At 36.2% G+C, this 12,692-nt stretch overlaps 1 protein-coding gene across 1 annotated transcript in view; it reads right to left on the bottom strand.

Annotated features, from left to right (window-relative positions):
• Positions 1-12,692, bottom strand: part of ENPEP (glutamyl aminopeptidase) — a 99,162-nt gene that overhangs the window by 33,818 nt on the left and 52,652 nt on the right. Inside the window, exons 9-11 of the mRNA XM_019635984.1 lie at positions 11,611-11,676; positions 11,326-11,477; positions 1,500-1,579 (exon numbers count right to left, since the gene is read on the bottom strand). Of these exons, the coding sequence (XP_019491529.1) occupies positions 1,500-1,579; positions 11,326-11,477; positions 11,611-11,676 (298 nt within the window). The remainder of the gene's footprint in view (positions 1-1,499; positions 1,580-11,325; positions 11,478-11,610; positions 11,677-12,692) is intronic.

Raw genomic sequence — 12,692 nt, 5'->3', positions numbered from 1 at the left:
CATAATAGCCAAAAGGTAGAAACACTCCAAAAGCCCATCAGCTGATGAACAGATAATCAAAAGGTAGCATATCAATATGACGTGAATATAATTTGGCAATAAAAAGGAATGAAATAATGATACATGCTACAGAAAAGATGTACATTGAAGACATTATGTTAAGAGAAGCCAGTCACAAAATACTGCATACATTATTCCTTTTATATGAAATGTCCAGAATAGGCAAACTTATGCAACAGAAAGAAGATTAGTGGTTGCTTAGGGTTAGGGGTATGAGAAGACAGAGAGCTTAACAGCTAAAGGTTATGGAGTTGAGGTGATTAAAATGCTCTTCAATTGACTGTGGTGATGGTTACACAAATCTGTGAATGTCATAAAAACCACTGGATTGTACAATTCAAGTGGGTGAATTGCATATCATGTGAATCATATCTCAATAAAGCTGTTTTAAAAAATGATTTACTGGAACTAGGGTAAAACTTTACTTGCTAAGGGAAATATTACCTAATTAATATTTTAGAATATTTTGTAGGAGCAGATAGGTATATATAAATAGAGGGTAGGAGCCACAGGTGAAATTTCATCCCCAATGTTATTCTGAAACCAAGTCCTCATGAGATGGGGTGAAGAAGAATCTCATTTATCTTAGATAAGAAATGGTTTTTAAACATAAAACAAATACAATGGTACAAAGTATAACGAGCAGGATTCTTCTGGGATAAGAGCTAAAACATGCCTTATTTAGTATTTTTTTTTTAATGATTTGGAGCAGAGAACATGTGATCAGTTCTCCTTGTTTTTTATACAACTAAAATTTTTCAAGAAAGAAAAAAGACAAATCAATGGAAATAGAATACAAAAATATATTTCAAATCAACTTAAGTGAGCTGAATTTAACACAGGTAAGTGCCAAGTAATTCATTGAGGGAGATGGATGGATGGATGGCCGGATATAGATATAGATAGTGCCTTGAGCTATTGGTGACAAATTACAACTTAGAAAAGATAATTTGGAGTAAAGGTTCTAATATGCTGATTTGGGAAAATGATAGGTATAATTTAATGACAATATTTAAAATGTCAGGCTTGTCACATAACATTTTAAGAAATTCAATGGCTTACTAATCTGATATAAAGAAAAAAGGAAGAAAGGAAGGAAAGAAGGGAGGAAGGGAGGGAGGAAGGGAAGGGGGGAAGGAAAGGAAGAAAATTTATAGATTGATCCTCCAATGGTTGGGTATGTGACCCTTCTCCTTTGGATATGGGTATTTATTATTGTGTCACTCTTGGTAAATCACTACAAAGAATATCTTAAGGTAGAAAAATTCCATTGTTGTAGATAGATAAGGATGAGTACTCATTGATAAATTGTTTAAGAGGTCTCGTTTAGCTGAAATTTGCATCATGAGTTCCAGCTTTGCTGTTATTTCTTTACATTTATATTAGTTTAATGTGGTATATTAATCCAAATAAGAAATAAATCAATTGATAATATTTACCTCCTGTTTCTGACCTATTGTAGAATGTAATATTTGACACATCATCTTCAGTCCATTTAACTGGAATATTCCATGTGTACCTAAAGTTTAAAAAAAATTTAACTTTTATTACTAAAAAATAAAAACATATCCGAAGTAAAATTACTTTAAAAAGCAATAGACAAGCATCTTTTCCTCATAACTGATCATCCAATGTAAAGTATACAATTAATACAGTTAATATAATACTCTTTAGTGATGAAGATAGGCCATGTAACTGCTTTCAATTTCTATAAATCTTTAAAATTTGAAACTTTGTATCAAAAAGTTAGCTGAGGATGAAGAAGATTATTTTAATAAAATGACTTGAGGCTTTGGAACAATGATATTGCATAAACACAGAGGGTGCCAAAAAATGTATACACATTTTAAGAAAGAAAAGCTGTATTAAAATAGTAATCCTCAATATATACCCAAAACAAAACAAGTCATATTTGACTTCTGTGATTACAAGAGGTGCTCAAAGTGGTTACCATCAGCATCCAGACACTTCTGATTACGGCGAACTACTGCTTGAGCAATGTTGACCAAAGTGTCCACTTGTATACATTTTTCTGGCAGCCCCAGTATAACACATTATGTAATATAATAATATTGATCATTTACATACATACTTGGACATACTCTAATATGCTCTAGTTTCTGTCAATGAATACAAAGCATTTTTAGAAATCGGAAGACAATCTTAAAATGCTATAAAGGAAATAACACATTTTATAAACTGTATTGAAATTACACCATCATCATCTCCTCTTAAAGTTTCTCATGCTCTTTAAATATCTCCTATTTAGAACTGATGTACTGGAACTGATGTACTGCAAAGGCAATGTCATCAGACAAGCATCTTTCAGGGCATTTTAGTGTTTTCTTTAGCTACTCACTGATGGAGCTGGGGGAGGAGGCTAGCTTTGTATTTTGATACGATATATATTTAACATTTTAGTCTTGAAATCTCATGAAAGAGGTCTTAAATGTCTTTTTGATTGTTCATTCTCATATCATCTCCTATCAGTCAGAAAATACAGGTGATCAGAAATACAGAGAAGAATCTGTTTTGGGGTTTGGGTTTCAACTCAAGGTTGGCCTTGTTTTTCTTCCCCTGTGATTGTTCAAGTTTCTCATAGCGAGTGGGGGAATGATATTTCCCCTTTCAAAGATCTAATACAATTATAGCTATATATTACATATAATACAATATATGTAATTCAGAGAGAATATATTTTGCATGAAATAATTGTGATGTAATTCCAATATAGTTTATAAAATGTGTTATTTCCCTCTACACAAAAGGAGTAATCCTTTGTTTTATACCTTTGTTTTATAACTATTGAAATGTTTTATTATAGAATTGAGTTTTTACTAGCTCTCTTGGAAGATTTTATTGCAGTGGAATGTTTTTGGCTAGAAGTTTCATAGAACCAATACATAAATTGGCCTGGGTCCTCTAGCAGGCATTGTCAGTGCTCCGCCCTATCCCCTTGAGTCTTTTGGTCATTTTTGTACACCCCAGAATCCACTGTGCTTTCCCTGCCAATAGCCAGCACTTGGGACTCTCCGTCAGAGGACTGCCCTCTGGCTGCCTGCAAGGAAAGCTAGAAGTCCCTGAGAATTTACATTCTTGGATGCAGTCCTTCGCCAGTGATGGATGGGCATGAGCATCTTGCTTGTTTCATTTGTCAGGACCACTCTGAAGCTCCATCTTCAGACACTGTCTTCTGCAGGACCTGCTCACTATTGCACTTTAGCTGCTTGATTTCCCCGCTTCCCTTTCCCGTACCAGTCTTTCCGAGAAACACTTCTTAATGAATCACTTTTCCTTTAATGATCACCTCAGGGTCTGCTTTTAGGGAAGACAACCTATGAGTGATCCCTTGTAGCTTCTCAACAGACAAAGTAGCACTTCTTAAAGTCACATCCTACCTACACATTTCATTCTTTCACTGCTCTGCTGATTTAGTGCTGCACATAGACTAACATTTCATTCCTTCTTGCCTTTCCCCAATGCCAACCTGACCTAATCAACAGAGCGTGCAGTGTCTGGATGCTCTATGTGTACAGTCAGGATTTCATATTTCAACTATCCCTTCTAAAACATGGTCTCTGCAATTATACTGTGCCTAAAAGTGGGCATAAGTTATATCATTAAGGTCATGTAAAAAATATTGCTCTGAGGTCTATAAGAGTATCATTAAGATTAAAAGTATAAAGGGTTAAGGCTATATAATTTTATAGTTTTAGAACCACTTACAGGATCTAATCTAATTGAAGTTGAGTAAAATAGTAGATTTGAGAGTACAAAATATCAAGAAATGGAAATAACATAAATGAAATGATAGAGTCTCCCCTTTGTTATCTAAAATTCAGGATTATCAGATTTCATTTTTAAAAGGTATAATTCACTTTTTTCTTTATATCTAACAATATAACAGGCTCTGGCAGTATTAAATATGGCCAATCTAATTTTCACCAAGGAAACTGACTTTGATTAACCGAAGGTAACACACCTACTCCCATTCTTCTACCTGTTTACATTGAGTAGACTGTTGGACATGTAAGTTTGCCCGATAGAGAGTTCCCCCTGATGGAGATGTGAAACTGGCCCATTTCAAAGAGATGGTTGACCCCTAGTGTTAAAACCATAACTTACACGCATGTGGGCCATTTGAATTGTAAAGTTTCTGATCAGTAAGAATTCCCTAATCTGGAATATTTAAGCAGTGAGAAAAGGGAGGAGGCCATTCAGTTTACAGTATAACTTAACTGACCATATTGTCTACTATATAGGAAAATATCTTAACAGAGAGCAGGTGGACTCTAGAGTTGGAGAAATGACTCATTACTGAGGGCATGAAGGCACATGTTATGATCTAATTTTTCAATCAAGAGAAAAATAAGGAAGGATGACTCTTTTTTTTTAAGATTTTTATTGGAGAATTGGGGGAAGGGGAACAGACAAGTTGCTGTTGTTTTGTTCTTCAGTCTAGTTGTGGAGGATGTTGCTTCACTGGCCCAAGTTGGCACCATCATTGCGCTCTTCCTGGGCAAGGCACATCAGTCGCCGGCTTCTGGACGGCCGCTCACTGCAGCTGCTGGCTGCTCACGCTGGCTGCTGGCTACACACGGTAGCCCATGGCAACCCACCTGCTGTCACCGGTGACTCACGGCAGCCCAGCTCCAGGTTGAGCTGTTGTTCAGCATCTTAGCTGTAGAGGGCAGTGTCACTGGCCCTCATATGTGGGATCCGAACCGGGGCCCTCTGGCGTCCCAAGCCAGCTCTTAACCAACGCACCACTCGGCCAGCCCAGGATGACTCTTGATATAATGTCTTTTTCTTGTTTATTTGCTCAGAAACTACTACTGATTTTTAGCAAATATTCTCAACAGGGAAGCACATGTTTTCTACGTTTATTTCCCTATACATATATACCTTTATGGTTTTAAAAAAAAATAGAACAATTGGATTGACATTATGATAAATGATCACTAAAAATCATGCATCTATAAATCTAAATAAAGCAAAAACAGTATCTGAAAGTAGGAACTAAGGAAAATAATAGAGAAAAGTATAAATGTTAATATAGTTCCGTGTTCTAAATCTTGATGAATACAATGTAAAGATTGATTATGACTGATGATATATTTAGTTCATTTGGCAATAAAATTTTTTGTTTGTGTGGAGAGGAATCTATAAACTCTCCAAAACCATAGCAGTTTAAAAAATTCCTCTGGGTCTTGGGCCGGTGGAGTGGCGTGTTGGTTAGGAGTTGGCTTGGGATGCCAGCTCTGAGAAGCAAGGCCCCAGTTTGGATCCCACATGAGGGCCAGTGATGCTCCGCTCTCTACAGCTAAGATGGTGAACAACAGCTTGACCTGGAGCTGGAATGCTGTGAGCAGCTGGAGACGGTGTAGGCTGCAGTGGGGCTGGCTGGCAGCTGGCGTGCACTTTCGTGAGCCACCGTGAGCTGCCGTGAGCGGCTGTCCAATGGCCAGTGAGTGACTGCCGCAGCGGGGAAGAGCGCAATGATAATACCAACATGGGCCAGTGAAGCGACATCTTCCATAACTAGACTGAAGAAGAAAAGGACAGCAACTTGTCTGTTCCCCTTCCCTGATTCCCCAATAAAATCTTAAAAAAAAAAATTCCCCTGGTCTAAAAGTAGTGTTGGCATGTCTTCAGCTCAGTGAATCAGTAAGTACATAGGACAAAAGTGAGCAATTACTGTGATGCTTTTACAATGGAAGTTTTGTTTCTCAGGAGACAAATTTTCTTTTTGATTTTAATATCCAAAGGCTATTAAAAAGCAGTATTAAATATGGTCGATCTAATTTACTAGAACATAAAACAATAATTATAAAACAAACATTTCATAGTTAACAAGGCAATCACAGAAATTAATATGTTGATTTTTATAGTTGAATTATCACCTGATAACAAGTCACCTCTATGTGACTTGTCACCTCTATGTTTCAATTAATTCTATGAAGGAAAGAGTGAAAAACAAAAGTTTTCACCATTATAATCTTTGCTTTCCACAATAAAGAAAAGATAAAGAAGTGTATACAGACACTCCCTGACTGATCTCCTTTGGTCTAGGAACTCAAATTTTCTTTTGTTTTGGAGTGAACTATTACTTTTCAGAACTTGGATTACAGCAAAATATCCAGTTTCTCTGAATGCCTTTTATTCTGGGACAGCTGATTGAGAATTTCAGGTGTGGCTGGTAAACGGGCCTCCCCAGGTTAGCACCACTGGCTTTCGTGACAATTCTCCAGTTCAGGTGCCAGCCATTATCTTGGAAGTAGCTAATTTAATAATTCTCAGTGCTCTTTATTCTCTGAGGCCTTGGACAGAAAGTATTTTGGCAATGTGAATTTTTGTAAACACCTGAGCATGCTGTTAGTGTGACTTACCTCCCAAAGTTCTGAATTGGAAATCAGAAAAGAGGTTCTGTTACTGAATGGAGTATGTTTCACAAAGTGGGTCTATAAAGATCTTTCATTTCTTTAGAAATATGGCTGTGAACACTATAGGACAATATTCTAAAAGGAGATTGTTCTCTGTAAATTCATTCGATTCAATTCCCTGAACATTGTTTATTCTTTAATTATAAATTTTAGCTGAGCTTAATCTTTGGAATATCAGCCACACCCGTTCAGCCATGGCCACTCTCCTAGTGCAGCCTGATCACTCCATCATCTCTAACATGGTCACTTTCTACAGCATCATCCTAACTGGTCTCCCTGTCCCACTCCTGCCCCTCTGATCTGTTCTTCATAGTGCAGCCAGAGGAGGATTTGGAAAAATGCTATCATGATCCTGCCAATTCTCTCCTTCTAGTCCTTGAATTTGTACACCATTGTTCAAAATCTTTAACATGGTCTGTGTGCCAGGCCTTTGCCTTTCTCTCCAACGTCATCTTCAACCCCTTTTCCTAGTACCCCTCTGTTGCCCAGTTTCTTGGAGCCAGACTGCCTGTGTTCAAATCAAGGCTCCATCGCATGCTTGCTGTGTAACCTTGACTAAGTTACTTAATCATTTTCTGCCTCCATTTCCCCATCCGTTATAATAAAATACTCTAAAGTGCTGTATATAGTGCCAGCCACTTAGTAAATGCTCAATGAGTATTGCATATTATATGTAGATGGCCCTTTTCTTTTTTTTTTTTAACTCTGGAGCCCTCATACATGTTGTAGTTTCTGTTTTGAACATCCCTGACAGTCAAACTTCTATACCAGTTACTCACCTTAAATACCACTTCCTCAAGAAAGAAGGTCCTCTGTAACCCTCCCTACTGCACTGTCCCTCCTGGCTAAACCAATAAATCAGGCTCAGCCTATCAGCGGACACATATGACAGAGAACAATTACTGTGAAACTTCCAGATGGAAGCTTGTTTTGCAAGAGAGAAATACTTTTAAATTTTAATATCTAAAGGCTCCAGCAGTATTAAATTTGGCCAATCTAATTTGCTAGAACACAAAACCATGACTAACTATAAAGAATGCAGATTATAGTTATTAAATGAAACACTTTCTGAGACATCTTCTTCACACCCTATAATTCTCCTTCCTTGTGTTATCTTAATTGCTACTGAATAATTGATCTGTGATGATTTATATATGTGACTATAAAATAAGGTCAATGAGACTATTAACAAATAGATAAAGAGAGTGAAGGTTGGTGCAAAATTCTATCTAACCTGTGTCAAGTTGAAAGAAGGGACAATAAGAATTACCATGGGTGAAATTGAAATGATGTCCAGGGGACCAGTGCCACACGATGTTGCTCCCATGTAGCTGGGAACCAGTCTAGAAGGGGGCTTAGCTGGGTAATGCAGGGCTGGGGGAGGTACACCCAGGGGCTGGAGATCCTGAGATCCTGATTTTGTTCTTTTCAGTTGGGAGCGGTTGGCACTCCATATGTAAAAATAGTCATTTAGTTATACAGAAATAGATGTAGAATTAAGACTTTTGTATAAGTTGAACTTATACAACTGTGGTAAGTTTTGAAATCATTGGCTATGTCATACATGTTTTGTCAGCTTTTGCAATATTTGAAATGTTGAAAAAATCTGGCAAATTAGAGGAAATGATGTATTTAATTTGTAATTTTAACTGTACTTCTTAGAATATCTTAATTCAGTAGTTGTGTTTGAATGTCTGGAATAGTCCGATTTTGTAGTTCAAGGTTTGATTCTTAATATGTTGAAAATGCCCAAGAAACTTGACATAGTATATTTATGAATTTTAATTTGTAAAATTCATGAAAATGTATAGGAAGTTTTTATAAAAATTAGATTTATAAATCCATGTCTTTAGGTGTTTGTGTTTTGAAATTATAAATGGATTTTAATAAAATTTTAAGTAGTTATGTTCAAAAGTTTCTCATAAATGACATATGCAAGAAAATTTGATTGACTTTGTAATTGCTGTTGAAATGCTCAGGGAGTTTCATTTGTGCAATTAGTAAATAAAAACATCCTGAATCAAAAACTAAAGAAACTGCTATTGAAAAGCCACAATTTTCTTCTCCACCTTTCCCACAGGCCAGCACCTTTCAGAACCACCCCTTTTAAATGCTGCTGGTTTTAGTTCTTCTGATGTCTAGTTCTGTAACTCTCAATACCTCCATTTTTATTTTTTAGATAGTATTTTTTAACACATCCATGAGAGAGGGTGATTTAGTTACTTATACTACTTTCTTCTTCATTCCTCATTTAACAGTCAAAATTGAATAAAGTAAAACTATTATTGCTTGGCTTTTTATAGGTTACAATTGTTCCTTTAAATAATATACTCATACTGCTATTTTTGTTTTGTAAATGTTAGTACTGCTACTTTCTCCTAACTCTAAAAGCAGGATGTCCTGTGGAGTGCTGGTAATTAACTGGCTTTGAGAGGGAGGCATAATATTTGCTGATTTCCATTAAGGCACATCATGGATCAATTTCACGCAACGGGCATGATGTCACTGGGTTAGGATTAGAGCCAGCTCCACCACATGATGGATTAGTAGCCCAACACTTTCTTCCACCATGTCTCCCTCTTCCAGCTCCTTTCTTCTGTCAGCTATTTTTTTTCTTGTTACAATGTTGACTGCTTATATGTACATTCTGTTTGCCACAATAACAATTTTTTTTTGTTATTTGTTATCCACTGGTTGATTATAAAGGTTTAAAGCCAATAAATAACATTTATGAAATTATTCTACATACAGATTGTTGGCCAAGAAGTGTGTTGGAGATACATTTCCTTCTCTATGGTCTGATTTCATGGCCTCTGAGTCACTTAAGTAAAATTTCCCACTAATGTCCTAACATAAGGATCAAGTGGACTCCTTTTTCTTATTCTTTATCAATGGCATAAAATCATTCTACCTGCTTCATATTTTTGAATCACAATTTTTACAAATAGCCTTTTAGTTTTTTAATATTTTTTTAGAATTGATCAAACTGATGGGCCCTCACCAAGTCCTCAAGTTTTTCCATCCTCCAAATCACTCTTTCCTGGAGATCACCTACCTTAGCCCCAGTTGTCTGCTCAGCGCTGTGAGCCCACTGGATCGCTGTTGGCCTGCATTTCCTTTCATGGCTTGAAAGGTTGAAGACACTGTTTCCTGGATTTCATCTCTTCCTCTCTTTTTTTGATTTATTCATATTTTCCTCTCCCTCCTGCAACCCCCCTGGAGTACCGTATGGAAAGCATTTTCTGGGGCTGCATGTCTAAAAATGTCTTTTCTGTGCTTTTGCATTTGGTTTAGTTTCACTGGCTAGCGAATGAGAGATTGAAAATATTTTTTGCTTCAACATTTTAGATGATTGTTCCATTTTTTTTCTTCCATTCAGGGTTGCTGTGGAAGACACTAATGCCAAACTAACTCATGTATCCGTTTTCTGAAATTTCATGACAATGTAGCTAGATATGTTTTTTGTTTTTTCCTTTTGTACCATGTACACAATGGGGACTTTTCATCAGAACGCAGGCGTCCTTTATTATTTCTTTGGTATCAATTTCCCCTCAAGTTTCTGTTTTCTTTTTTGCCAGACTTCTATAAGTTGGGTGCTAGACTTTCCATGTTTATCTTCTTTCAAATTTGCCACTTCTATATGTGTTTGCCTTATATTTTTAGAGAATTCCCCAAATTTATTTCTTGTTGGTCTATTAATGTTTTTTTACAACCAAAAATGTAATCTTCCAGAGATCTTTTGTGTTCTCAGTTTGTCCTTTCAAAGACAAACTTAGTTAATAGTCATAATAGCTTTTTTGATCTCTGAATATATTTCATAAATTTATTTTCTATTTCTTCAGCTATGTTTTATCTAGAGACAAGTGTTTTGTTTGTTCATGTGGGATTTTACCTTTTATAAAAGCTTTTAGGGTTTTCTCATGTGTTTTGTTATCCTTGATTGTCCATTCATATTTAAGAAAGAAGGACTAAGTTGATTATTCTTGGTGTCTTGTATGTAATCCCTCTACTGTTGAAAAAAGTGGTATATTTTTGAACAGGAAGTCTGACTGGAAGCTCTGTGTATGTATGAGGGGAGCTGGTAGCTTTACCCATCCATCCAGCAAATGCCATGTGAGGAAAGCTTTACTCTGGGCATCCCAACCAAAGGGAAATTCTTAGCTCTCCTCCACTGTTTGAGTCAATTTCTTTAGTGGGGAAAAAAAAAAAAGCCCTCTGGATTTTTGCCTTGGGTCATGACCAGACCTCTGAGAGCTCTGCACAGAGGAAAGGATGGCAGTAGATGAAGGAAAAGTAGAGAGGGAGGTCTGAATAAAACAATGTCCTGAGTCTAGACTTCAAATTAATTCTCTTATTTTCAGCCTCACTTCTCACTCTTGCCCTCTGCTCCTCATGCTGACAGTGAGCCCAGAGCCTATAAGATCAGCTTTCACTTCTACTGCAAGTCCCTTTTTATTGGCTGCATCTTCCTCAGTTTATTTTTTGTCAATGTTTCTCCTTCTGCTTCTTTTCTTCTAGAATTCTATGATACATATAGGCCCTTCCTCTAATTTTCTTTACTTTTATGAGTTTATTTCTTTTGGCATGTCTATTCTTTTATTCAATGACTTCTGGAAAGAATGGGACTTGGATGCATGTGCTCAGTCCACCATTTTGAATCTGGAGACCACTGAGCTATTTTTGAATGTCTTTGTTTCCCTACAGACACAGTGCTTTTATATTATCACCCATCAATCATGTACTAAAGAGCACGATCAAAGCAAATGGCCAGTATTTCCATCAAATTTCTGCTTTTCTCTTGAAATGCTTTACAGATCCTTACCCAAGAACTGAATGTGGTAGAGAAGCATTAGCTTTTGGATCCAATAGAAAGCGTTTCTGTGTGATGCTCCTCATATCTTTCACATTAAGTACAGGATACCCCATCTGTTTGGTCCAGGTGTCCATTACTTCTGTCACTGGTAGATTACTTGCCTAAGATTTTAAAAACATGGAGAATAAGGAACAAATAAGGGGAAATAAAAGCACAACTGATCAGATAAAGAAATAATTGATAAATCATTTGTTAATCAGACAAAGAAATATTTGGGAATATATTCTTCCTTACCTCTTCAAGTGCTCTCCAAAAGTCTGAAGTTTTTGCATTCATAAATTTGTATTTTTCCAAGTAAATCTGTATGTGAAAGATAACAAGTATTTTAAGAGTCAATGTGTGCTTTTCTCATACTTCCACAACATGAGCTGAACCTCTTGACATATTTCACTCTAATGTATAATATAGGAAGTGTACCTAGAATGAAAATCAAATGATATACTGTATGCAAATCATCCTGTAACCAATAAAAACATTGTACAAATAAAAATTTATTTGTAAAGCATAAGGAATATTTTTTCCTATGACTGAGATTTTTTTTTTTTAGTCTAATGGAATTGTGAACAAGAGAGAGAAAGAATTTAGTATTTTCAGGACAAGCAATATAAGAAACTTGAGCGGAGCCAAGTGTTCAGCAAACAGTCAACAATCCATAATATTTTTGATCCACTGTGAAGAGGGATCCGTAATTCTGTGATCTTTACCTGTCCACTGCTGGCTGCATTCCTTACCTTTATTTATAGTGCTGTTTTCTCATCTCAGACACTAGATGACCCCATCACACACAAGTGATTGAGGTGATGTGAAAAGACAAAACAAGTGAGCTTGGCTCTACGCCAGGCCTCTGTTAACTTTTTCTATAGAAAGCTATGTAGTAAAGATTTTAAGCATGTGGGCCATATAATTTCTGTCTCAACTACTCAACTCTGCCTCTGTAACAGAAAAGCAGCCGTAAATAATATGTAAATGATAGAGCATGGCTGTCTTCCAATAAATCATATTTATGCACACTGATATTTGAATTCCATATAACTTTCATGTATCATGAAATATTCTTTAGATTTTTTCAGCCATTTAAAAGTTTAGAAATGATTTTGTTTGTGGACCTTACAAAACTGAGCAGTGGGCCAGATTTAGGACCCTGCTCTAAATATTAATAATAATAATAATTATTATTATTATAATAATTGGGGAAATTATTCACTTTAAAGAATGTCTTCACTCTTCAAATATTTTTAAAATAGAAATTTTTAAGGGCCGGCCGAGTGGCACAGTTGGTTAAGAGCTCGCTCAAGAGTTTGAGCTCTGAGCAACAG

This window comes from Hipposideros armiger, unplaced genomic scaffold, assembly GCF_001890085.2.
Source record: "Hipposideros armiger isolate ML-2016 unplaced genomic scaffold, ASM189008v1 scaffold_26, whole genome shotgun sequence".
NCBI lineage: Eukaryota > Metazoa > Chordata > Mammalia > Chiroptera > Hipposideridae > Hipposideros > Hipposideros armiger.
This window is presented reverse-complemented; position numbering and strand designations above follow the sequence as displayed.